This window comes from Colletotrichum paranaense (assembly GCF_030867605.1).
Source record: "Colletotrichum paranaense strain IMI 384185 chromosome Unknown Scaffold_2.1, whole genome shotgun sequence".
NCBI lineage: Eukaryota > Fungi > Ascomycota > Sordariomycetes > Glomerellales > Glomerellaceae > Colletotrichum > Colletotrichum paranaense.
In genome coordinates, this window is record NW_026848960.1 from 4,374,152 (window position 1) to 4,396,845 (window position 22,694).

Here is a 22,694-nt window from a genome sequence, read left to right on the forward strand (position 1 = left end):
ATGTCTGGCATCCCTTGCAGGTTTCATTGGTGTGGACACAACAATCCCACCTTGCCCACACGCGCGGTTTGGCCATTTGATGAAGGCGCGAAAGACAAGCAAGGTGCAGAGCAGGCATTGAAATCTGGACCATTGCACAACCAGTGCTGGCGAGATTCACCTACCTTCTTCAGCAAGAGGAAGTCGTTATCAACAAACGGGTTGCCGCATTCGTTCAGCGGAGGGAGCGGGTGCGTTCCGGTCGGTGAGTATTCGGCGAGTTGGTGGGAATCTGGGTCTTTTGCGACGGACATACCCTATGTACTATCGCAGCCAAAGAGGCCTTTGGTCCACTATCAGGCCCGGCTCATGTCCGACAAGAATGTGTTCATCCACAAATTTGGCCACCACCACGATGAGCGGGACGGAGCTCTTCGGACGATCGGTTGTTGTCCGAGATCTTTCGGCTCGCAAGATGTTATCAACACCTTTGGATTCGGACTTGGGAATGATTTCAGGTCGTGCGCCGAAGTCGGACTTTGAAATCCAGCATTTCAGGTGCTTAAAGCATTGGACACTGTCCAGGCTCCCCATGCAGTCCCGGTATTTGATGCGGGCACTTAACAAGCTCCCGAGCGGGAGACATAATCCGAATGATCAAGTAAAGCTCACGTGATGGTTCCTGCATTCGCGAGGCTTCCGATCGTCTTGATTAGGAGAATTTGTTGGTCCCGACGCTCTCCCACCTTCCAGAAACCTGCTTGAATGGCCCAGTGAGGTTGCGGCGCATGACGCATGCAACATGGGTTTGAGCAATATATCGTGAATGTTCCGAAAAATCTGCGTCACAAATTGAGTTTTTGAAAAATCTTGGTCATTCATCTCAAACTGATAGAAGTGATGGTTCAATAACGGCATGCAGAGCTGAGTTCCAGACGCTGTCCGAAATCACGCTGGAGTCTGAGAAAAGGAAATTGAAGAATAAGTCATAAGATAACATGGAGAAGGTCGGTCCGTGGACTGCTCGGGGTAGCAGAAGAGGGAAAAGTGATCCTCGAAACCCGGGTTCCTACCGCGCGTATCCGCAAAATTTTTCAGACGAACCAGCGGCCCGGTACCCACAAGTCAGTCAAGAACGGGGCCAGATTCCATCATCTTCAGGTTTCCATCGAGAGGGTTAGCATCACAGGACCTGTCTCCTTGAGCATTTACCCCCACGGACAACAGCTCAGTTATCGACGGACGGGGGAGCAGCATGGGGCTATAGGCCATTGTCTGTGCTCGTTATCGGTTACCAAGACCGAGAATGCACTGTCATCGGCTGCCTCATCGTTACAATTGACGGCTCTCGCGGAGTCCAAGAGTCCTTGGCGAAGCGCGGCGATCTTTTCTACGTGGCGTACGAATACAGTCGTGATGGGAGACTGCCTTTTTTTCCAACGCCTTACAAGTTACGGCTCCGCCACGGCCTGCGTCGTGTTCGGTTGCCACCACCGGCAGCAAACTGTTCCCGGAAGGTCGAGGGGCTCCCACACGGATCCGACATTTGGTGAGTGCGGCCGGTCATAAGTCCGATAGACGGATGTTGCTTCTCGGTATTGTCAACGCCTAAACAGGACCCTGGTCGAGGATTCGGAAATTTTCGCGATGGAAACTGCGAGAACTGTTTTCTAGTGGAATCCAGTTGAGCAAGTTGAGGGTCAAAATTTCTTTTCAACTCCTTCTCAACTTGGGGCGAGACCCAGCCCAAGAAAGAGAGAGAAGAAAAAGATAATGAATCGGAGGGGGCTATAGAACAAAATCTCGCTTCCAGGATACGTCATGTGCAAATGTGGTAGGTAGCATTGGAATGTGATGGGAGATGCGACCTCCCTTTTTCTCTTTGGCGGGAGGCTTACCCCTGTTTCTGAAGAAGAAAGCGAGGAAATGTTTTCCAGACACCGGACGATTCAAGCATAATGCGCTCTCAACCGCAAACAACAAACAAACAATTAAGGGAGATCAGAGGGAGGAGTAATGCCCGTCCTCTGTAGAGCTCAGTGCACTAAGAACCTGGGACTAACACTCAGGAATCTCTAAAGACACGTGGGCGGCTTGACATCGGATGGAAATGAGGTAAGCTAGGAACCATCGTGTTCAGAAGTTTTTTCAACTTCCTAATCCTCACGATGCCCGACAATCGGAAGTCGACCGAAATTCTGTAAGCGTGAAAGCCCCCAAATGTCCCTCAATCGGGAACAGGAGTCTGTCCGTGACGTGGGATACCCCCAGGACCGGGCCAACAATTGCAATCCAGACCTCTGGGACCTTCGCTTCCCGAGAGCGTTGTAGTCCCCATTCACGCTGTCACCACCCGCGCGCTTGTCCAAGCCCCATCCCGCTGGCTGGGCTGGTGTCATGTGCTGGCTAGGAGCATTGCCCACCCCCCGTGCGACGACTTGGCTCATTAACTTGGCTCCGTTATTATTCAGCCATGGTAGCGCCTTATTAAGCTACCAGATATCCTCCCAGGGCGAGTCAGTTACCCGCTCTATCCTTGCCGGCCAACTGTCAGTGGCTGGGCTTTTTCTAGACCCTGTCGTCGAGGGGAACCGAGGGGGAGCACAGACAGGAAGGCAGAAGAAGAGAAGGAAAAAAACGTGAAACTAGCTCCATCCCATCAGTCTTCCATCAACTTGATACGTCAGTTCTTGGGTCGTTAACGGCACTCGCTGGTCCACCCTACAAGATCTGATAACGGGCTTCTCCCCGGATCAGGGAGGCATTGCAGCACCATTAAGCTTGGCAGCGGGTCGACATCGTCTATCTGAGTTTGAACCATCGCTGCTATCCCACAGTCATTCTCTCATGACAGGTGCAAGTCAAGCTTCCGGATTTGGGGCCTGGGTTCTCCTCTACGTAGTAGTAGACCCGCCTATTCAAGTTTCCTGGGCCTACAGAGTGCCACCCGACTTGTCCGAAAGAATCAAGACAGCCCGTTCGCCAAGACCGACCTTCCCTGGATGCAGCCCATTCCCCAGCGTCGGGGGCATCATGCGCAGAGACTCAGAGAGAAGCTCCCACTGGCATCTCAACATTGGAAAACGGGGCCGCTGTCCCCGTTCCTGCGGACTTCTCCTGGTGCTCAACGACACCCATGGCGCACGTCATGGAGTCCGTTGGGATAATACCTCTAAACATGTAGACTTTGGGTAGCAACCGCTTGGCCCGCTCGTCGAACCGAATCCGGATATGAGCAAGGAGGCTCGGAGCGACGCCAAGAACATTGCAGTATAGGGGAGGGGGGAGCTTAGAGAGAAAAAGGTGACGTCTGGCTGTATTGTCGTGGCCATGATAAATAAGACTCTTAGGACCGTCCCCTTTGCTGAAGAGGTGACTCTGAGATTCATCACACACGTGCTCGCTGTCATCACTCACTTACATTCGCTCATTATCTGACAACATGCGTGCTGCTCTCATCTCCGCCCTCGCGGCCGGCGCTGCCGCCACCCGCCCGTTCCTGAACGAGCCGGATACCGGTATCGAGCTTGCCCTCGGTGACCTCGCTGTTGGCGCTCTGCCCAACCTCACCCAGATGGTTGGCCTTCCCGACTTCGAGTACGCCGCTCGCAACTACCTCCCCATCAAGAACTACACCTACTACCGCAACGGTGCCGCCGGTGAATGGTCTTATCGCAACAACCTGGAGGTCTTCGGCCGTTACCGCCTCCGCCCTCGCACCATGGTTGACATTACCAACATTGAGTCTACCCTCAAGTAAGTCCAAGCTTCCAAGCTTCCCATTCTGATGAACTCCCTTGGATGGGTTCATGGATTTTCCGCAAATCGCTGACTCGCGCAGCACTACCATCCTGGGACACAACTTCTCTGCTCCGATCTTCATCAGCCCTGCTGCCCGTGCTGACTACGCTCACGCTGATGCTGAGCTCAACCTGATGAGGGCCGCTGCTGCGGAGAACATCCTCTACATGCCCGCTCTCTACGCCGCCAAGACCATTGAGCAGATTGCCGAGGTCAAGGCCGAGGGCCAGGTCGCCTTCCAGCAGGTGTACCTCACCACCAACGACACCGCGACCCAGGTCCTCTTTGACCGCATCAAGGCCTCCGGCGCCAACGGCATTGTCTACACCGTCGACTCCGCCGCCGATGGCAACCGCCACCGCGCTGCTCGCTTCGCCGTCGGCTCCGCCGACTCCGACTACTCCCTCATCACCTGGGATGAGTACCGCAAGCTGTCCAACATGACCGACCTCCCCATCATCATCAAGGGCATCATGACCGTTGAGGACGCAGAGGCTGCCATCGAGAACAAGGTTCCCGCCATTATCCTTTCCAACCACGGCGGTCGCCAGCTTGACGGCTCCCCCTCCTCCCTCGAGGTCGCTCTTGAGATCTACGAGAAGGACCCCGAGATCTTCCAGAAGATCGAGGTCTACGCCGACGGTGGTGTCCGCTACGGCGCTGATGTCCTCAAGCTTCTTTCCCTTGGTGTCAAGGCTGTCGGTCTCGGCCGCCCCATCATGTTCTCCAACATCTTCGGTCAGGAGGGTGTTGAGAAGGCCATTCAAATTCTCAAGCACGAGATTGCCATTGATGCCGGTAACCTCGGTGTCCCTGATCTGAAGAAGATTGACGCCAGCTACGTAAGTCGAACACAACCTATATGTTCCAATGTACAACACCCGCTAACAACCTCAACAGGTCAAGTGGACCCCCAACAACTGGTACTCTTGAGCGTTTCGCTGAGTACTAGATGAGAAGTCGGGATATAGAGGGGATCTCTTCGCTTGATTCGCATGACGTAAATGATACCACATGAGTGCTGTACATACTCTTTCTTTTCTAGCTGCACATAGCTTTTACCTGCGAATTGATACCCCTCAATCAAAAGTTCTTTGAAATTTTCAACGAAAGCCCCATTATTCATGGCATGTGTTTGATCATGCAAGTCGGACATGAGTAATTCAATCCCAATGTTCTTTTACATGGACAAAGCGCAAAACCGTAAAGTGCAAGAACAAACAATGCGATAATATCTCAGCTCAAAAGCTAGCAGAATAGTCTCCAAGGTTAGTTGGTGTGTATATAATCTCAATATTGATGTATGAATGATGCTAATGAGACATTTTTTGTAAATAAGCCAGCAAATCTTTCACGCCTCTCCCATCACGACATCATCTTCCACACACAATAAACTTACGAGTAAGTCCTCCGCTCCCCTGTTTTCACCCTGGCGATTAGTCACCTTGAAGAATACACCATGTGTATCACCACCTTCTTTGTCCGTGTTTGTGCCAAGTGCGACAAGGAGATCAGCCGTCTAAAGCAGGAGAACGTCAGTTGCAAAAGTGCCTCTCGGGCTGATCCGAAGTGTTACGGAAAGACTGAGGACTATCGATTCTTCAAGAAGCTCTGCTCTTACTGTCATCCATCATGCGGCTGCTTCTCAAATGATGCGCTGAACAAGATTCTTGGCTCCGACTGGGACTTTTCGTCTGCCGACAAGCTGCAGGATAACCACGTTCATACTGCATCTACAATTGGAGACGAGATTGAGCGTTTGTGTCATTGTGGCAAGAAGATGCGGCTGGACGCCGATGGTCGAACCAAGTAGGTGTCTAAACCCGACTGGTGGAGATGTTTCAGCTCGCAATTTGGCAGCGCCTTTGAATTGAGCACACGGATTGACCCGGGACGAGTCCCAGATAGACTGAAGTTATGAATTGACTTGTGATTGGACGAGATTGAATATTTGGACTTGTAAGTGCTGTCGTGATCTGCTATGGTATATTCAGTGATTACCTTAGCTTCCGACGGTTAAGGAACACATTGGATTACTCGTACGTGATTAGATGTAAAGTGTGTGAATTGCAGTTTTTTGGACTTCGCTACGAGTCCGGACTGGTGGAAGATCACGCTTTCACTAGGTGGAGTTCCCATCACACCCATTGATCCACACCAACGAGGCTCATGGTGGCATACCCAGAATGCTTTTTTTAACTAAAAGTGGAGTGTTGTGTATCCAACATCTTTCTAACCCATCAATCAGCGAGAATAGTCGTCAATGCCATATGAAATACGATTTTCAAGCTAACCATACCGTTTCTACTTGGGAATGAAATGAGATATGGGCACCGGGGCTCATAGAGCCGCAATATTCAAGTCTTATGCTTTAGTCCTTTTCGAGACTGACCTGGAACTGCCGCGGTAGGCTCTGATAAGCGATGCGCAGCATATGGGGCCATTCACAACTGCTTGCTACTTTGTTCTTTTGGCATCGTCAGTACATGAATCATAACAGAGATTAAAGCACGATAGCCCTGCATCCTATAGGCTGAAAGATACCAAATAAAAGCAGCGGGTGAATCGGTTGGGACGCCCGCTTCTCCACGATGTTGTGTCAGGTTCGATAGTTTGGCATCTTATTTCGTATGGTATTTCAGTTCCTGAGACCTTCTCGGCTCGCGGCGATCGATATGAAGGGGCACTTGTTGCCAATCAAGCAGTCTGTAAAGATTCCGGCGTGATATGTGGAATCCCGTTGAGTGAGCTCAAGTTGGGACCAATTGAAGGTTCATGGAGGTACATGTAAGGTAATGAAGATTGAATGCCTTGTGCTAACTAATGGCTTATGATATGTAGAGCTTATGCTAAATTCTTGTTGAGACCAAGCTCATGCACCTGGACCAGCCACTAGGCTACTGCCATCTTGAGACAATGTTGCTTTTAACAACATACAATTAATCATAAAGAGATGCGCGTATGTTCAGCTATGCTAGCAGCAAGCTTATTGCCGCTAGGTCTTTGAGCTATGACTTTTAATCCGACACTCCCATTGCACTATCTACAGAGACCCAGGTAAGCGGGGGCGACTCAGCAATTACGCACAGCGCTAGCTAGTGAAACATGGGTTTGCGGATCGTCGGACAAACTTTCGATACCGAAGGACAGAAACTCTGTACAGAGCGAATTAAAAGGAGGCGGCACCATCTTTTGCGCGCCTGTATCGACGAGACATATGCAGACCTCCCCATATCACGAAGCAACAAAGCTCCACGTCACCTCTCTTTCCCGGCCAGTGTCAAAGTCCTCCCTCTTGCCCTCATAGCGCCGGCTGTTCTTTCGGGCCCGCTGGGATTCTCGGCCCTTGTCTCGCCTGGGGAAACATGGCCACCTTCCCATCCGGAGCCTCGGGGCCGGACTCGATATCTCCCGATAGTGACCAGCCAGGTACCGGTCGGCGCCTCATTGCCTGCGTTGCATGCCAAAAGCGGAAAGTCAAGTGCAGCCGGGTGTTTCCTTGTGCAAATTGCATTAGGGTATGTTATGTTCCGTCGGGTTGCTCCGCGCCTTAGAGGGCTTGAGGCTGATGTGTTGCTACTAGTCATCCAGCCAATGCATCCCTGGAACGCCAGCTCCTCCGCGAGGGAGGAAGCCTTACAATCAAGCTCTCAAAGCACGTCTAGCTCGCTGTGAGCAGCTCCTGAGTGGTCAAGCTCCAGCGGTGGCGTCAAGGGCTTCCCCGAATGCTGTCTCCACGCCAAAGACGTCGCAGTCTCAAAGTCCGGCGGACCCTTCTCCGGTCTCTAGATGGACACCGGAAGGGAAGCTGGTAGAAGATCCAAATGGCAAGCTCGCTTTCATGGATAACTACCTCCTGGGGCTGGTTAATGAGGAGGTACGTCATTCTCCGCACTTATCGTTCGACATCAAACCACTCACATGACATACCTTACCGTAGCTCCGAGCCATGGATGAGCTCATCAGCCTTGATGAGAACGAACGCAGCAGTCCACTTGATAGCAGGCCTTCCGACCCAAACACAGATCTACTCCTTGGAGATGACGCCCCCAAATCTTCAGTTCTCGACGCTTGGCCGGATGCCGCACTTGTTTTCAAGCTTTGGCAAATCTTTCTTGACCGAGTGAATCCCTTCACCAAAGTGATTCATGTTCACAGCTTTCAGCCCTATGTCGTGGAAGCTACAAATGGCACCCAAGGTCTGCCAGAAAATATCATGGCACTACTGCTGTCCATCTTTTTGATGGCAGTTGTTGCCATGTCAGAGGAGGAATGTTTGGCTGCGCTGAAAAAGACTAAAGAAGCTGCCGTGGCCTTGTTTTCCGCTGGCATCCGCCAGACAATGAGGCAGCTCAATTTCATGCGTACTAATGATCTAGTCATTCTCCAGTCACTCTGCCTGTACTTGGTAAGTTTGGTAACTACTACCCCACAGCTAAGAAAGCCGAGGCGATATACTGACTTTATCGGCAGTATTCCTTGCAAGACAGATATGACCGTCACAGCTCGTGGGTCTTCAGCGGCACCGTCATCCGAATCGCTCAAAAGATGGGGCTCCACCGCGACGGCGATGTGCTTGGCCTGAAGCCCTTTGAATCAGAGATGAGGCGCAGGGTATGGTGGCAGCTGGTATCACTCGACGCAAAGTTTGCTTTGTTCTCCGGCTTTGGCCACTCGCTGCTCCCTCGGGACTGGGATGCTAGGGAGCCGAGCAACTTGAACGACGCGGACATCTTTCCGGCCGCTGCGCAGCCAACACCGGACCGCGACGGCCCCTCAGAGATGGTTCTATGCTTGGTCCGACACAAAATCACCAAGTTTCTAGTCGACACACCCGGTCTTGAACCGGTGAAGATGATGGGCGAGCTGAATGAGTCCGGCGGTGCTCCCCCAGTAGCAGGGGGGACGAGAGAACAGCAGATGAGCTACTACCTTACCCATTTCGAGTTGTTCGAACAGGGGCTCCAGCACATCTTGGACAATCGATGCAACCCCCACGCGGGACAAGTACACGTCATGGCTCAAGGGCTCATATCGGCTCTTCTTGTACAGAAACGGCACTTGATCAAGAGCATTAGTGACGGGCCTAGACCTGACGCCGTGGTTCAGAGCGGAGAGGACAATGCTTTCATGTGGGCTGTTTCCATGCTTGAGCATACGTCGTTTCTTTACTCTTCTTCAGAGGATACGGGTTTCCTCTGGTTCGCTGATTTCAACTTCCAGTTCGAGGTACTACTCTACGTCGTGGTGCTGTTGGGACAAAGACTTGAAGGACCCATTGCACAACGTGCCTGGGAAAAGATTGAAATACTCTACCGGTTCCGGCCCGGGTTATTCAACGTTACCGACAAATCCTGCGCGACTCTGGCGCATTTCGTATTACGGGCATGGTCGAAGAGATTGGATCTGCTCACTAGATCTGGTTTCCCGGGAGAGTCACCGGAATACATCGTTAAGCTACGAGCTTGTGTCGAAAACGTTGTTCATAACGGTAACAACCCTCTAGGCTCACTGAATCCTCAAGAAACAACGCCAGTCAACACGCAGATGTGGGCACACGCATTAGAGGCTGAAGGGGTGCCGCCGTTTTCGTACATTGGTGTCGGACGGGGTCATTTTACGAACCCTGAAACTTCCGCATGGTCCTTCTTAGAGACTATGAATGGGCGCGATAACGAAGATGAGCCGGAGAATTCGGTATTCCCTGTTGCTTTATGAGGATTTTGTAGATAGTTATGCCTGGGCGATGAATGATTTGATTTTCGGCCTTTTGAGTCGACCGGCAGCATTTATATATAGCCCTAGGTATTATGGGATGGAAGGATACTTAACCAATGTTCATTGACAGCTCATTATTTCCTGAAATACCCAAGCCCCTTCTCATTGGACCCTTAGGGGCAGCCGCCACTCCGAGAAAACATCACACCAGCTGCAAGTCAATGAATACAACAGCTATCATGCGCCGAAAGGCTAGTTGAGAATAACGCGGTGAGTTAGGGCCCTATCCTGGGCACAAAAGCGTACCGGTTGCGCAAGGGGGAATGCTGATCCTGTGCGGATACCCGGAAGTGAATATTTTCCCGGTTCTCCGAGAAAGTTGTTCCGAAGTTTGGTCGAAAGTGGGCCCCCTTCAGTCCGCTCCGAACTCCACCCCGAAAGTAGTGGGACATTGGCGATCCGACGGCCGGCTCATGCATTTCTTTGCCAATGCCCTTACAATGCGATGATATTCGGGGTTGGAAGACTGAAATTAGTACCCAGCGGAGTTTTGTCTTGTTTGGAGAGCTTTGTCACGGAGTTTTGCTACACTCCTAGTGGCCGATACTCGGTTGTTGATGGAAGGGCCACTCCAGGGAACACAGAATGTTGGTATAAGTAATGGTCGGTTCGCACTTCGTCTAGACTATAGCCAAATTTGAACACAGCTCATCATAGTCAGTAAAGATGACAGTTGATACGAACAAAATTCTGGCCAATTGGTCGACCTTCTCGGCCACGGTGTTGGAGAGTTTGGCTCAAATTAGTCCACCACAAATGCTTATTGCAACAATGGTTCTCGTAAGTCGAACGCTGCTAAGTCATACAACGAGCTGTATGAGCTAATCATGACGATTCACTTCTCCTATTATAGATTCCCGTCTACTTCATCGCCGGGCTCTTGTACAATGCGTACTTTCATCCTCTAGCCAAATTCCCTGGTCCGCTCTATGCCCGCTGTTCGGACATTCCATACATGGCAGTGCATACAAAGGGGGAAATGCTTCCATGGCTCAGCTCTCTTCACGCCAAGTACGGTGATGTTGTACGAATTGGGGCCTCCAGACTTAGCATCATCAACGGCCAGGCTTGGAAGGACATCTACGCCCACAAGACGGGAGGCAAGAAAAACTTCCCCAAAGATCCGCGTGTGTACGGAACCGACCCCAACGGCCACCGCAATTTGATCACGACATTGCCAGACTCCGACCACAGCCGCCTCCGAAGAGTCTTCTCGCCAGCGTTTTCGGAAAGAAGCCTCAAGGCTCAGGCACCACTGATTTTGTCGTACGTAGATCAGCTCATAGGGAACATCTGCCGTGGCATCCAGACAGACTCAGACGCCAAGTTCGACATGGTGAAGTTGTACAACCTGACGACATTCGACATCATGGCTGAGCTGGCGTTTGGAGAATCGCTTGGCCTTCTCGCCGACTCAGAATACTCAGAATGGGTCGCCAACATTTTCGACAATCTCAAGAACGGCGCCTTCGCCCAAGTTGGTCGGGAGTGGTCATGGCTGGGCAACATTGTGAAGTTGATCACACCACCGAGACTCAAGCAGGCTGCCGACATGCACTTCAGGCATTCCATTGAACGAGTCGATCGCAGGCTTGAAAGGGACACTGACAAAGCCGATATCTGGAAATTGGTCCTCAGCCAGCCTGAGGGAAAACAGATTGACAAGTTTGACATGTATAACAACGCGTCTGTCTTCATGGTCGCTGGATCCGAGACCACGGCAACCATTCTCAGTGGCGTCACATACTTGCTCCTCCGGAACCCTGACAAGCTGGCTCGTCTTGTGAGCGAAATACGCGGAGTAGACTCTGAAGACGATTTGGACGTTCAGAGACTTTCTGCGTTGCCATACATGACGGCCGTTCTCAATGAGGCACTGCGTTGGTACCCCCCAGTTCCTGTTGGAGTCTGGAGGGAAGTTCCCGAGGGTGGTAGCGCTGTTGCAGGACATTGGATCCCGGAAAAGGTATGAAACCTTGTGAATTGCCTCTCATCATGGGTAAAGGTTACTAATTCTTATTTCAGACTCGCGTATCCGTCCCGCAGTTCCCTGCGAACCATTCGCCGCGCAACTTCAAGGATCCTGAAGCATTCATCCCTGAGCGGTGGATTCCCGGGCCAGAGTATGAGCCAAACACGAAAGAGGTTGTACAGCCATTCTCTATCGGCCCTCGGAACTGCATTGGAATCAAGTAAGTCTTCTTCCCTCTCTAAGTTGCAGCAGCTTCGGCCGGCTGACCATAATTTTTCCGGTCTTAGTCTTGCTTGGCACGAAATGAGACTCATCCTGGCCAAAACGCTTTGGAACTTTGACCTCAGCCTTTGCCAAGAGAGTGAGAATTGGTCGGATCAAAAGTCTTACATTCTATGGGAGAAACACCCGCTCATGGTGACCATCAAGTCCGTGCGATAAAGTAATCTCCAAAGGTGTCCCGAGAGCTGGAATTACTCCAATTTGGAAACCCCCGTCACGAGTGTAAAACGTGCAGAGATAGATTTTAGAGATTGTGCACATTGTTATGATAATGTTATAGACTTGTGATACAGTCAAGCCGCCGTTTCATGGCTTGCGTTCACCTGACCTGTGCACCAAGTAATCACTGAGGTAGTTGGAGTTGCCAGCCATACGACGTGATGCTAGTACATGTTGGAAACGGATCATGGGGGCGGAGCAACTCGACTACGTCATTCTCTTCCTCTTTAGGACACCAATCCAACATCAACCGGAACCGTCGTGCGCCGAGTAAACCCCCATCAAAAACGCATCTTGAACACCTCAACCTCGAACCTCCACCACGAAACCCGAAGCCAACGGCATTCTTATGGCTATTCAAGATAAACCACAAGCATCAACGGCGCCGGCTACGATCAAAGTCGGCGACCGAGCTGGCTGGTTGGAAGCGTTGAGGTCTCAACGGCCCGTCCTCGTACACCTCAATGCCGATACCACATGGCTCATTCAACTGCCTTATCCTCCTTTGTCGGTCCGGCCTGCTGGTCGAAAGCGTTTCAATGTTCTCATCGACCCGTGGCTGCAGGGTCCGCAGTCCGACGTCGCGTCATGGTTCTCCACACAGTGGCATGTCGTCGAACCTAGCCTGAAAACTATGGACCAACTCAATTCAATTCTTGCAGGCTTTGAAGACGGCTCCGAAACCCCAAAGGTCACTGACAGATCATATATCGACGTCGTGGCTATTTCGCATGAGTTCACTGATCACTGTCACCAAGCGACTCTAGAAGAACTTCCAAAGTCAACGCCAGTGTTTGCTACTGATAAAGCTGCTGACCTCATCCGCTCATGGAGTCACTTTTCTTCCGTCACCACTACCCCTGGATTCTCCTCCGAAACAAAAGATTGGAAGTCTGATCTTAGCATTTCCGGCCTCCCGCCATGGGTCGGAATTGGGCGCGTCATCACGGAAGGAAACGCCCTGTATTACCATTCGGCCATTATGATTGCCTTTGACTCGGAAACACCGGAGACAATATTATACTCTCCTCACGGTATACAAGCAACAGATCTAGAATGCATTCGCAAGTCCGGCTTCTCAACACTCGCTTTACTTCATGGCCTCCACGACGTCCGCATCTGGATGACGAAACAGTTAAACTTGGGAGCTCTGAATGGTATCCAAGCTGTGGCTGAGACTGGAGCTCGGTATTGGGTTGCGACACACGATGAGACAAAGGAGGGCGGTGGGCTCATCGCACCACTGCTTATGCGTACGCAATATACTCTTAAACAGGCTGTCGAGGCTGAAGAGGCAAGGATGAATGGCAAAGTTCCAGAATACGATTTCGTTGAGCTTGGCTCAGGGGATGGACTGGTTTTGCAGTGATGAGCTTAGATTGGAAGTCTTATCATCATCATATGAAGTAATTGTGCTCTCTCGGGAAGCGGCACAATGCGACCACATATGGGAGACCAGCATAAGTTACATGTGACGGTGAAGTATCTTCGTATGCCCATGTCTCATGCCAGAGACAGTGAACCTTTTCTCACTGCACTGTGCTTATGTCAAGTAGCACCGCAGCAAGATCTCAAGACAGGCATTTGTAAGTTACTAGAATAATCGGCCTCTTTGAATGTGTGACATTACCTGTGTGACATTACCTTCTCAGGATGGGTTGTTGAGAGACCTCCCGCGTGTCAGCAGACGAGCAACCTCGTCCAGACTCCCCGGGATGAAAAGTGAGAGCGAGACCGACCCCATGAAAAGCAGACGACTGGCAGACAGGAGTCTCTTCCCGGTCATCGTAATGCTCGATATGGAAGACTGTCCTTCTAGAAACAAAGGATTGGCGAAGAGGGCATGCGGGAGTACATTCTACGCTATTTCGACGATGGTGCGTGGTTGAGTTCTAAGTGGATGGGCGACATGATGGATATGATGGCAGCCAACGTCTTTGGGAAATTCGTAAGTTTCCCCTATTCTTGCAAAACCCAAGACATCAAGTTACTAACGCATTTGTCAGAAAAAGTTTGCACTCATCCGCTCTATGAAGACAGCAAACAAGAGAGAGTATAAGTTCCTCGTCACGTCCGCCGATCAAAAAGTTGTCCCAACTGTGAGTACATGTATCCGCCTGTTTTTGTTCTTGCCAGACTGAGTTGGAATACTGACTGTGCTTCTCTTGCCAGGGGAATGGTGTCATTTACATGAACCAGGAAGCTTTCGAAAGCAAAGCGGCGCGCATGTGGTATGATAATGTGAGTTTGCGAAGCCGCTACCATCTTCGTCTTTTCACGCCGAATGGGATGCTGACCAGTCGCAGAACTGCATCGCACTTAGCTACGCCGAGATTGGTGTTGATAGCAAACTCAAGCATTACACCATCAGCGATAGTAAAGCCGAAGACACGAAGCACTGGATCCGTGACTTCCGCGCCGCACTGATCAATAACTACGAGTGCTACAAGTTGAAGGATGGAAATGGCAAGTTGGACGATCCCGTCTTCCCGCCGCCCTTCGATGCAGCAGCAATGATTGAATACCCAGTCTGCTTCTGTAACATGTGGTCCAAAGACGTAACTACCAACACGTAGCTTGTCTGCAGGGCCTGCGATGGGCTTGGGCGAAGCTTTCATAGCTTTGTGGCTGAGCATACAGCGACTGGTGGCACTACCATCTGACGCCGCGTCTTTTCATTTGTACCTATTGTTTGTAATTAAAACTTCAGTAATATCTCACTGTAAATAAATCACCATCCCGAACTCTTCCTGGTATGTGCCAGACGTTACACACGTCTGTGAAGCAGTGCTCTATAGACAGCATTTGATGCGGAGCCTTCACGTTTTCCTCGAGGTACTTGGAACAGACGTTTAAAGATTTTGTCCCACAGTATATATTGAACCATTCGTAGAGATATAGAAACTGTTGGACTAAATAAAGCGTATCCAAAGTAAATATTCGGTAATGACTGTGCTGATCTACCAATTATAATAAACCCCGGTTAGATTTCAAACGCTGTCAGACTATTTTCAAGCATCTGAAGACGTTGCCGGACCACCTCGATCCGGGTCTAAAGTGACACGAGAGAAGTAAGAGCACCAAGCATGTTGATGATCTGTCCAGAGTACGCAGTGACGCAAGCCTGAATAGATCCACCAGGGGGAATGATGATAGATCCCGAACCGACCTCAGAGTCACCGCTGCGGGAGACACCGATCCGCTTGCCACCAAGCTGGTAGTACACCTCCTTGGGGTTGATGCGGTTGATTCCACCAGCATCCATGACGTCGACTTCGAAGGTAGCCTTGAGGTTACGCTTGCCATTGTTGTTCCATCCGGCGCTGCAAGTGGTGACTTGGCCCGGGTTGGAGAAGGTGTTGGCGACCCAGGTGTGGATGTTGGGCTTGTCGACGCAGGTGACGTCCCAAGCGCCCTGGCCAATCTCGTTGTAGCCGTGGAACTCGACGCACCACTGGTTCTTGCCACAAGCGCCGGGGAGGCGGTAGAGGATGTCGGCGTGGGAGTTCTCGGCCATGCAGGAGACCTGAAGCTTGTTAGCGTGCATCCTCCAGGGCGGGATGAGGTATGCTCACTTTGAAGGTGTTCACGTCGGTGCCGGTGCGGTCACAGGTGGCTTCACGGTAAAGCCACTGTTTGAATGTTAGCACGAGCCTTACTCAGGTAGGTACGAGATGACAAGTTCATACCTTTCCGCCGCTGCGGGGCAAGGGGCGACGACCTCTGCAGACAAAGGCAGACGCGGAGCTTCGTGCTTCAAGCTCTCTCTGAACCACGTTGGCAGGGTTCTCATTCTGAGAGTACAACTCAATGTTTCCCAACTCGGAGAGCTCGATATCCTGAGTGGTGGTGGTCCACTCAGCCCGGCGTTCCAAAGAGTCAGAGGGAACGGCTGCGAGGGCCGTCGGCAGGACAGCGGCCAACAGAGCCGCGGATTGGATGAGTTGGAAATGCATCTTGATAAATGGAATAAATGACAGTCGTTGTAAAGAGTGATGATGAGTGAGTGTGGTTGAGAATGAGTGGATGAGAAGGCTGGTGAGTTGTCTGGCAGGAGAGTTGATTCCTCATGGCTTTCCGAGATGCTTTATACTCGACTTGAGGCGGAGAAGCCGGAAATCATCGACAAAATGCGGTTCTTCATGATTGACATTCACTCATGCAAGTGGACAGCTCCATGACTTACAGTTTGAAGCTATCTCGAGACTTGGGTCGAGTTGGTAGGTCTTTTTGCCGGGGGCCCGAAAGCGAGGTCAAGTGCACAGCTTGGTAGAACAGGGTATTTTCGCCTAAAGACAGAGCAACTTCTTAGAGTTTGACTATGTTGCTCCATAGACAGTCTCGTGAAGCCTGTGAAAACCAAATGTCGTCTTGCTCATTTACAGAGACCTGGTGGAAGCTAATGGCGACCGCATGACTACGTTCTAGCTATCCTTAGACCGACTGTACTCGGATCCCCTGCATAGAATAAACTTTCAACGCTGCTGAAGAACTTTTGGCTATATGATGGATCTCATGAGGCTCTCCGAGTATTTGGCGATTGTGATAGAACAGAAGCCTTACAAGTCTTTTGTTAAGAGAGCCGTGGTGGTCTTTCCTGTACCCAAGAATACGCAAAGTATCTTTGTTTTCGCAAGGAAGCCATCGCCTCGTGTCTGAACTTGTATTGTGCAAGGTTGCCCTTACGAATTTTCTACCTCCTGAAAATTAGTCAAATACGGAGTTCTGGACAGCGTTAACCAGAGGGTATTAGGACTAGCTTCATATATTTACACTTATGCTAAGCTTTTAGCTAAACCTCGGAAAGACGTTACATGACTCTCGTCATGCACCGAATAGGCGACACCTAGGCGACATGGGCCTTTTGAGGCATTGTACACGCCAGTAGAATTTCTTCCAGCGTTAGGATCATTATTCGGTCAATTCGGTCCCTGAGTAAACCTTCGTGCTTTCGGCGACCTCGACTACTACATCGCGAGCGTCACGCCCAGCGCACGGTGACGTCGGTCTCGAATCGCCCCCGTAATTCCGCAGAGCTTAGTTGAGTATCGTCTTTGAATCTCGGTGTCTATAGATACCCCGAGCATCATTATCATCCTATGTGCTGAGTAATTATTACCCCGGAACCTTACTCTTCTTTTCTGCTGAGTTCTGAATACTGTGGCGTGGGTTGAGTAGGCTTCCATGAGTGTTTGGTGTGAAAGCTGTATACGGGAATAGGGGCACGTCTGTCAAAATCTACTCATTGAAGTGGGGGGCATAGAAGGAGTCACTGCAAGAGGTAAGGGTTGAAAATTTGATTTTATTCAGAATCGACAAGTGGCTGAATGCTATGCTGTGCGGTGGAAAGATACAGACAAAAAATGAAAAGATCAAAGACAGCGAGCTCAGTGTCATTATTACACGAGCACACAGCTGTCCTACCATAACTCCTGAATTGCAACAGAATGCAGAGACCTGGAACCAACCCACGTGCATCGATCCCGGTGATGCCGGGCTAAATGAGGGCTAGTCCACTCCGGGGGCACGAGCGCTTTGCCAAAGAAATCGCAGTCGAGTTCCGAGTAGCGCGCGGGGATCCTTGGGGACTTGCTACGAGCCGTCACCCGACATCGTCCAGGGACTATCAAGCTTCTGGGCAGTAATTCTATCATATTTGGTCCCTGTCGTCAAAGTTCCACGGGTTTCCGCGGAGGTTGGCTCCTCATCAGAAGAATAATTGAAAGAAATAGAAGAATCAGAGGCGAAATCAGTTGTCAGCTCAGGCGTGTTATCGCTAAAATAATCTGGCGACCCCAAGAGCTCGGAAACGAACTGCAGGGGCGCGAGTCGTGCGCTATACGTGCTGCTGCTGTCGGACTCAACGCCCGAAGGGAGCTCGTCTAGTTCTGGGGAGCAAAGAAATTGCGCGAAAGACTCATCTCGGCCGAGTTCGGCTAGAGATAGGTCGAGGGCGAGCTGCACATCATCGTCGTATGAGATCTGCTGGGGTTTGGACTTGCGCGCCCGCTTGGCAGGGCGCATGGTGTACTTAGGCTCTGAATGGTGATTAATGATATCGAGACCGAAAGCAGGACCACGGATATGCTCATCGTCGTAGAGAAGACCCAGCCGATACAGCTCTTCGATGTCGGGGGCGTCTTCCGGGTAGAGCCGGGCTTTCGTTGTGCGAGGATCCCGGAAGGCATCTTGTCTCTCCAGGGACGGCGTCCGACGGTGCTCGCCCGGGAGTTTGTGGCCACTAGAGGCCAGGTTGCGGCCCTCGGCCGCCTCGTCAGTGCGCCATTGCCGTGTAGAGCGGTGAGTCTGGCCCCGACGTGTCTGTCGGTGCTGACGGGCCCGTTTCTGGTGGTTTGCGGTCAGGACGAGGTCGAGGAGAGGAAGCTTCTGATCGGCGAGCTCTCGGTGCAAGGCGATGGAGCCGTCGGGGTGGAAGTAGGCGCCGTTGTAGTGGGCGCGGGGGCGCGGCCTGCTGACCTGCGAGGGGCCGGGGGGCAGGTACCGCTGACTGAGATCTAGATCTAGGGCATCGCTGCTACTGCTGTGAAGTCTTAGACCCATGCTGGGCAGAAGGTGGCTTTATATACGGGGGCTGTTTCTGGTTGGAGTTTGCGTGTGGCGGGTGGTGTAAGTTAGGACCGGAAGGGAGATGTGTCCTAGGAAGGGCGTAGACAAGAGGTAGAGCAAGTCGACGAGGGGTCTGACGCAAAGGTGCGCGCGGTGACTTGAGACCGGTCGAAGATGATGGTTGTAGTATGAGACAGATGCAATGTCGATGAACAGCAGAGATATAAGTACATCTAGACAGATTACCTCGATGTTGTGAGGCGAAACTGATAATGTTGGTCTCCGACGGGTGAGTTGGGCCTGGCGTAGGCTGTAACGCGTGGGCGCCTTCGCTCATCCCTGTAGCCGGCCTGCAGAACGCTCCCGAAAGCTTAGTATTAGTCCAACTTGGGGATGTTCAAGGGTCCTGATGGTGGGTTGCAACGGCCGCTGATTGGGGACTAAGTGGCTGATGAGAAGTGAGTCATGCTTGGCGATGATGAGGGCGCAGCGCGTGCTGTGTTACCTGGCAGGCTGACAAGTGACACGACGTGAGATGTTGCGTAGTGCTTCAACTTCCCATTGCCCTGGTACATGCCTGCCTTTCCTAAGACTCGCACATGGACTAGAAGAGGCGATGGATCTCATGCCGCATGTTTCTTTCCTTGTTTCTAGAAGCTCCCGAGACACTTATTCCCAACGAAGTCCGAAAATTGGCAAGGCGGCTATCAGTGGCTACGGTGGGCAGTAGGTAGCCGAGACCAGGGGCAGTCATCAGCGCGGAGGTTTGCCTCCAAAGTTTGCGTGCCTTGACAGGTTGGGTTCTGAAGAGACCACAATAAGATAACCCCAGCGAATAGTTCACAGCATGGCAGATGATTCACACTACATAGATGAACTGGTGAAACTGAAAGGTGGTCCCGAATACTACCAAGTAAGTTCTTGTTCCATTCATTCCATTCGTCTTAGAGAAACCCAACGAGCTGGTTGACTCACGGCACGGGGCTACCGGCGATCAATTGGGTTCACTGCATGATCTCATCCCGGTCGCTAATGCAGCATCGCGATGAGATGACTCCCACATCCCTGACTCGATGAACATCGATACACGTGGATAGAAATTACAAGCTGATGAACTTTCAGTTGAACTTGATGATTGGACAATCGATTCTGCCCAACACATGATTTAGGGTGGTAAGGCACGCAACTAAGTGCGCGGACATGTCGCCAGCACTTCATATGGGACTTTTAGCACTCATCCCTGGTCCACTTTAACGTCGACGACGCAACACAGACAGAGCTTCTTCAACATCTGATGGAACGTCCAGGACCCATGTCACTTCATGTGATATTTGAAGTGACGACGCGGGGCGGACATCACATGTGCTTGTACTGGCAACAAGCACACTTCACACCATCGCTCATATTTTCTTGCAATGGTGAAGTTGTGAACACAGTACCATGAAGAGATTTGTCTTGGCCTATTGATCACAGGCAAGCTACGCCACGTCCTTGCCGGATACAGTGTCCAAGCATCAATATGTGCCACCGTTCAATTACTTCTGAACACAAAAAATTTTCAACGTGAATTTCAGAACATGGCAGCATCTAGTACTCTGTTCAGCAGTAAAGAACAATCTCAATGAATTGAGACTGACGGTGACGATGCCGAAGCAACCTGAATCGATGAGCTCTCTGTGAACGACTGCTTGGTCGGACTCCGCTTGTCGATGAAGATTTGAGAACTGGGCCGAGTGCGAGTGCCTGAGTGACTCATGTTGGAAGCAAGCGTCGTCGACAACTGAATCACCTTAGACGGCAAAGTCTTTAGCAGTTGCCAGACGTTGGGCATACACGCGACCACGATGCCAACCCCAAGTTCTACGTAGGCCCAGAGGACGACAGCCACTGAGTCAGCGGTAGTGTTGAGCGAGGTTGCGAATGCGATGAGTGTCTTGATACGCAGGATGCTGACGATAGTGAGGCTTCGACTAGTGTTAGTCGACGATGCACAATGGGGTGGGCATGCAGGGGTCGAACTTACAAGACACCGACCAAGAACATAGCCATGACACCAATCTTCTTCTTCCTGTTAAGCTGAAGTTTGTAGATCTGAGTGATCGGCAACATAAGCATGATGATATCGAGAGTGATGTTGAGCGAGACGTGGCTCAATCCGATCCTGTTTAAGTCGACGCAGTGGCCTTCGTGCGCACCATCCCATCCATTCCAGAAATGCGAGAACGGCTGGCATTGCGCGAAGCATAGAACCACGTAGGATAGCACCACGAGCATGTTGAGGATCTGCATAAGCCACAAGATGCGGCGGAAACCTCGGTTGGGGAAGATCTTCAAGAAGAAGAAGAGGATGGACGCTTTAACGACGCCTAGGCCGATGATGTAGAAGAACTCGAGAACAAAGAGAAGCTGTGACATGCTTAGTATGCTGTAAAACGCAGTCCGAGAAGTTGGTCCTACTTACCTTGAGAAAATAGGTAATCTCGTAGTCATGTAAAGTCCAAATGTCTTTGCCAAGTCCTGCCTTCACGACTGAAAATGTGGTGTTAATTCCCAAGCACCCAATGACTCTCTCTGATCGCGACGAACTCACAATAGAACAGTTCCACAAAGAAACCAATGAACAACGCCTATGGGGCAATTAGAGAGCTAGATAATTAAGGAGAGGACGATATTCACTCACAAAAGCAACGATAATCACAGTGTCATCTGCGCCCCAGGCAGAGAGCTTCGCAATCTTGGTAGCCATCCTCATCATGATGAAGATGATACCGATGGCAGTAACGACTCCACTGATCAAATGAATGTTGGAAGTTTGGTCACTGTACGGGAAGCCACAATTCGACCATGTTGCATTGGTAACGACTACTACGCCGTCAGCTTCGCCACGTTGACGAACAAATGTATTTCCGCCCGGACTCACCCAGGCTCTCTTGTATCGTGCATGTTGATTGAATACAGGGCTGCACCGCGGCGTTGAACTTGGAATCGACGCAGAGGCACGCTTGATCCGTGGGTGAGCAGGTTGTCGAGGGAAGGGCTTTAACCATGCAAGTGATCTAGGGTGAATGATAGTCAGCCAGATGAGTCCTTGGCAGACTCGTGATGTGGAATCATGACTTACAGCGCAACTGGGAATGCCTTCCAAGCTGAGTGACTTGGCAGCCACCCCAAGGCCGCCAAGGCTTACCAACAGAACAGAGACCACGCGAAACGAATGCATAATGGAGGGCTCTGTCCGAATGGAAGTTGAACGAGACGGAAGCTTTCAGGGTCCCTCCCACCAACAATCGTTGACAGCAAGGGATCCAGGAACAAGGCCAAGACACAAGGTAGAGAAGGATGATTTAAAGAACGTTTCCTGCGATCAACAGGAGGAGAAGCATGGATGACGGACCAACGCCACAGCTCGCCGTTTGTCTAGCTCTTCAACCATTGAAGGGGCTACATTCCCAAGCTCGCATCGAGGGCACCACGGCAGATGCAGGGGCCGCATCGAAGCATCAGCCCTCTTGCAAGGCCAGGCTCGTCGTGGCTTGATCTTTCATTGTTCGTCTTGCTGCTCGCTAGAGGGGATCTAGCCTGTCGATCTGGGCCCACGCACGGATGCGTTTTTGTCTTCGCGGCCACCGGATGAGGGATCGCGTTTGACACCAGTGCCGTCGCTTGGGGAAGACCCAATCATGGCAATCGTAGACCGTCATCGCTACGCCTGACAACGGATGGAAGAAACAGATTCCTATAGGGTGATGGGGGACGGCTAAAAGGCGGAGGCAGCAATCCGCGCCCAGGACGCATCTTTATCAACGCCACAGGCAATGCCTGGCTGCCTGTGCGAATGGCACAGTTGACGCGAGTGTGTGCCCTTCCATCATAGCTACTCAGAGACTGCGAGAAAGCCGACTGAATATAGCGTAAGCCAATGGGCTAAGCGAGGTACCTAGTGTCATCAAGCCACAGCGGTTGATTAAAAACTCAGGGGGATGCAACTGCATGTGAGCTCCATGGATAGGAAGAACAACATTCCTTCATCGGTTGGCCCGTTTGATCTTTCATGTCTTGAAGCATTTGACGCCTCTGAGCAGTCCTCAGGATAGAC

The 22,694-nt window shown here is 51.3% G+C and overlaps 9 protein-coding genes across 9 annotated transcripts; 6 read left to right on the top strand and 3 right to left on the bottom strand.

Moving 5' to 3' along the window:
* Window positions 1–522, top strand: CPAR01_03389 (uncharacterized protein; the record flags this gene model as incomplete). The annotated part of the gene is made up of 1 exon (XM_060487676.1): window positions 1–522. One exon carries the CDS (start codon window positions 1–3, stop codon window positions 520–522), a length of 522 nt encoding a protein of 173 aa, XP_060355004.1.
* Window positions 523–2,376: 1,854 nt separating this feature from the next.
* On the top strand, window positions 2,377–2,622 carry CPAR01_03390 (uncharacterized protein; the record flags this gene model as incomplete). The annotated part of the gene is made up of 1 exon (XM_060487677.1): window positions 2,377–2,622. The coding sequence occupies one exon, from the start codon at window positions 2,377–2,379 to the stop codon at window positions 2,620–2,622; it is 246 nt and encodes an 81-aa protein (XP_060355005.1).
* Window positions 2,623–3,421: 799 nt separating this feature from the next.
* On the top strand, window positions 3,422–4,713 carry CPAR01_03391 (FMN-dependent dehydrogenase; the record flags this gene model as incomplete). Its single annotated transcript, XM_060487678.1, has 3 exons — window positions 3,422–3,735; window positions 3,821–4,622; window positions 4,681–4,713. 3 exons carry the CDS (start codon window positions 3,422–3,424, stop codon window positions 4,711–4,713), a joined length of 1,149 nt encoding a protein of 382 aa, XP_060355006.1.
* Window positions 4,714–5,239: 526 nt separating this feature from the next.
* CPAR01_03392 (uncharacterized protein) lies at window positions 5,240–5,593 on the top strand (the record flags this gene model as incomplete). Its single annotated transcript, XM_060487679.1, has 1 exon — window positions 5,240–5,593. One exon carries the CDS (start codon window positions 5,240–5,242, stop codon window positions 5,591–5,593), a length of 354 nt encoding a protein of 117 aa, XP_060355007.1.
* Window positions 5,594–7,145: 1,552 nt separating this feature from the next.
* Window positions 7,146–9,498, top strand: CPAR01_03393 (uncharacterized protein; the record flags this gene model as incomplete). The annotated part of the gene is made up of 4 exons (XM_060487680.1): window positions 7,146–7,298; window positions 7,364–7,657; window positions 7,721–8,188; window positions 8,254–9,498. The coding sequence occupies 4 exons, from the start codon at window positions 7,146–7,148 to the stop codon at window positions 9,496–9,498; spliced, it is 2,160 nt and encodes a 719-aa protein (XP_060355008.1).
* Window positions 9,499–10,329: 831 nt separating this feature from the next.
* On the top strand, window positions 10,330–14,607 carry CPAR01_03394 (uncharacterized protein; the record flags this gene model as incomplete). Its single annotated transcript, XM_060487681.1, has 10 exons — window positions 10,330–10,338; window positions 10,412–11,524; window positions 11,584–11,750; window positions 11,818–11,891; window positions 12,394–13,388; window positions 13,588–13,617; window positions 13,851–13,979; window positions 14,038–14,130; window positions 14,204–14,272; window positions 14,338–14,607. The coding sequence occupies 10 exons, from the start codon at window positions 10,330–10,332 to the stop codon at window positions 14,605–14,607; spliced, it is 2,949 nt and encodes a 982-aa protein (XP_060355009.1).
* A 476-nt stretch (window positions 14,608–15,083) lies between these two features.
* CPAR01_03395 (uncharacterized protein) lies at window positions 15,084–15,987 on the bottom strand (the record flags this gene model as incomplete). The annotated part of the gene is made up of 3 exons (XM_060487682.1): window positions 15,084–15,557; window positions 15,607–15,663; window positions 15,721–15,987. 3 exons carry the CDS (start codon window positions 15,985–15,987, stop codon window positions 15,084–15,086), a joined length of 798 nt encoding a protein of 265 aa, XP_060355010.1.
* A 1,636-nt stretch (window positions 15,988–17,623) lies between these two features.
* CPAR01_03396 (uncharacterized protein) lies at window positions 17,624–18,592 on the bottom strand (the record flags this gene model as incomplete). The annotated part of the gene is made up of 1 exon (XM_060487683.1): window positions 17,624–18,592. One exon carries the CDS (start codon window positions 18,590–18,592, stop codon window positions 17,624–17,626), a length of 969 nt encoding a protein of 322 aa, XP_060355011.1.
* A 1,576-nt stretch (window positions 18,593–20,168) lies between these two features.
* CPAR01_03397 (uncharacterized protein) lies at window positions 20,169–21,818 on the bottom strand (the record flags this gene model as incomplete). Its single annotated transcript, XM_060487684.1, has 8 exons — window positions 20,169–20,193; window positions 20,236–20,562; window positions 20,622–21,004; window positions 21,060–21,127; window positions 21,189–21,225; window positions 21,279–21,460; window positions 21,519–21,654; window positions 21,720–21,818. The coding sequence occupies 8 exons, from the start codon at window positions 21,816–21,818 to the stop codon at window positions 20,169–20,171; spliced, it is 1,257 nt and encodes a 418-aa protein (XP_060355012.1).
* Window positions 21,819–22,694: the final 876 nt, after the last annotated feature.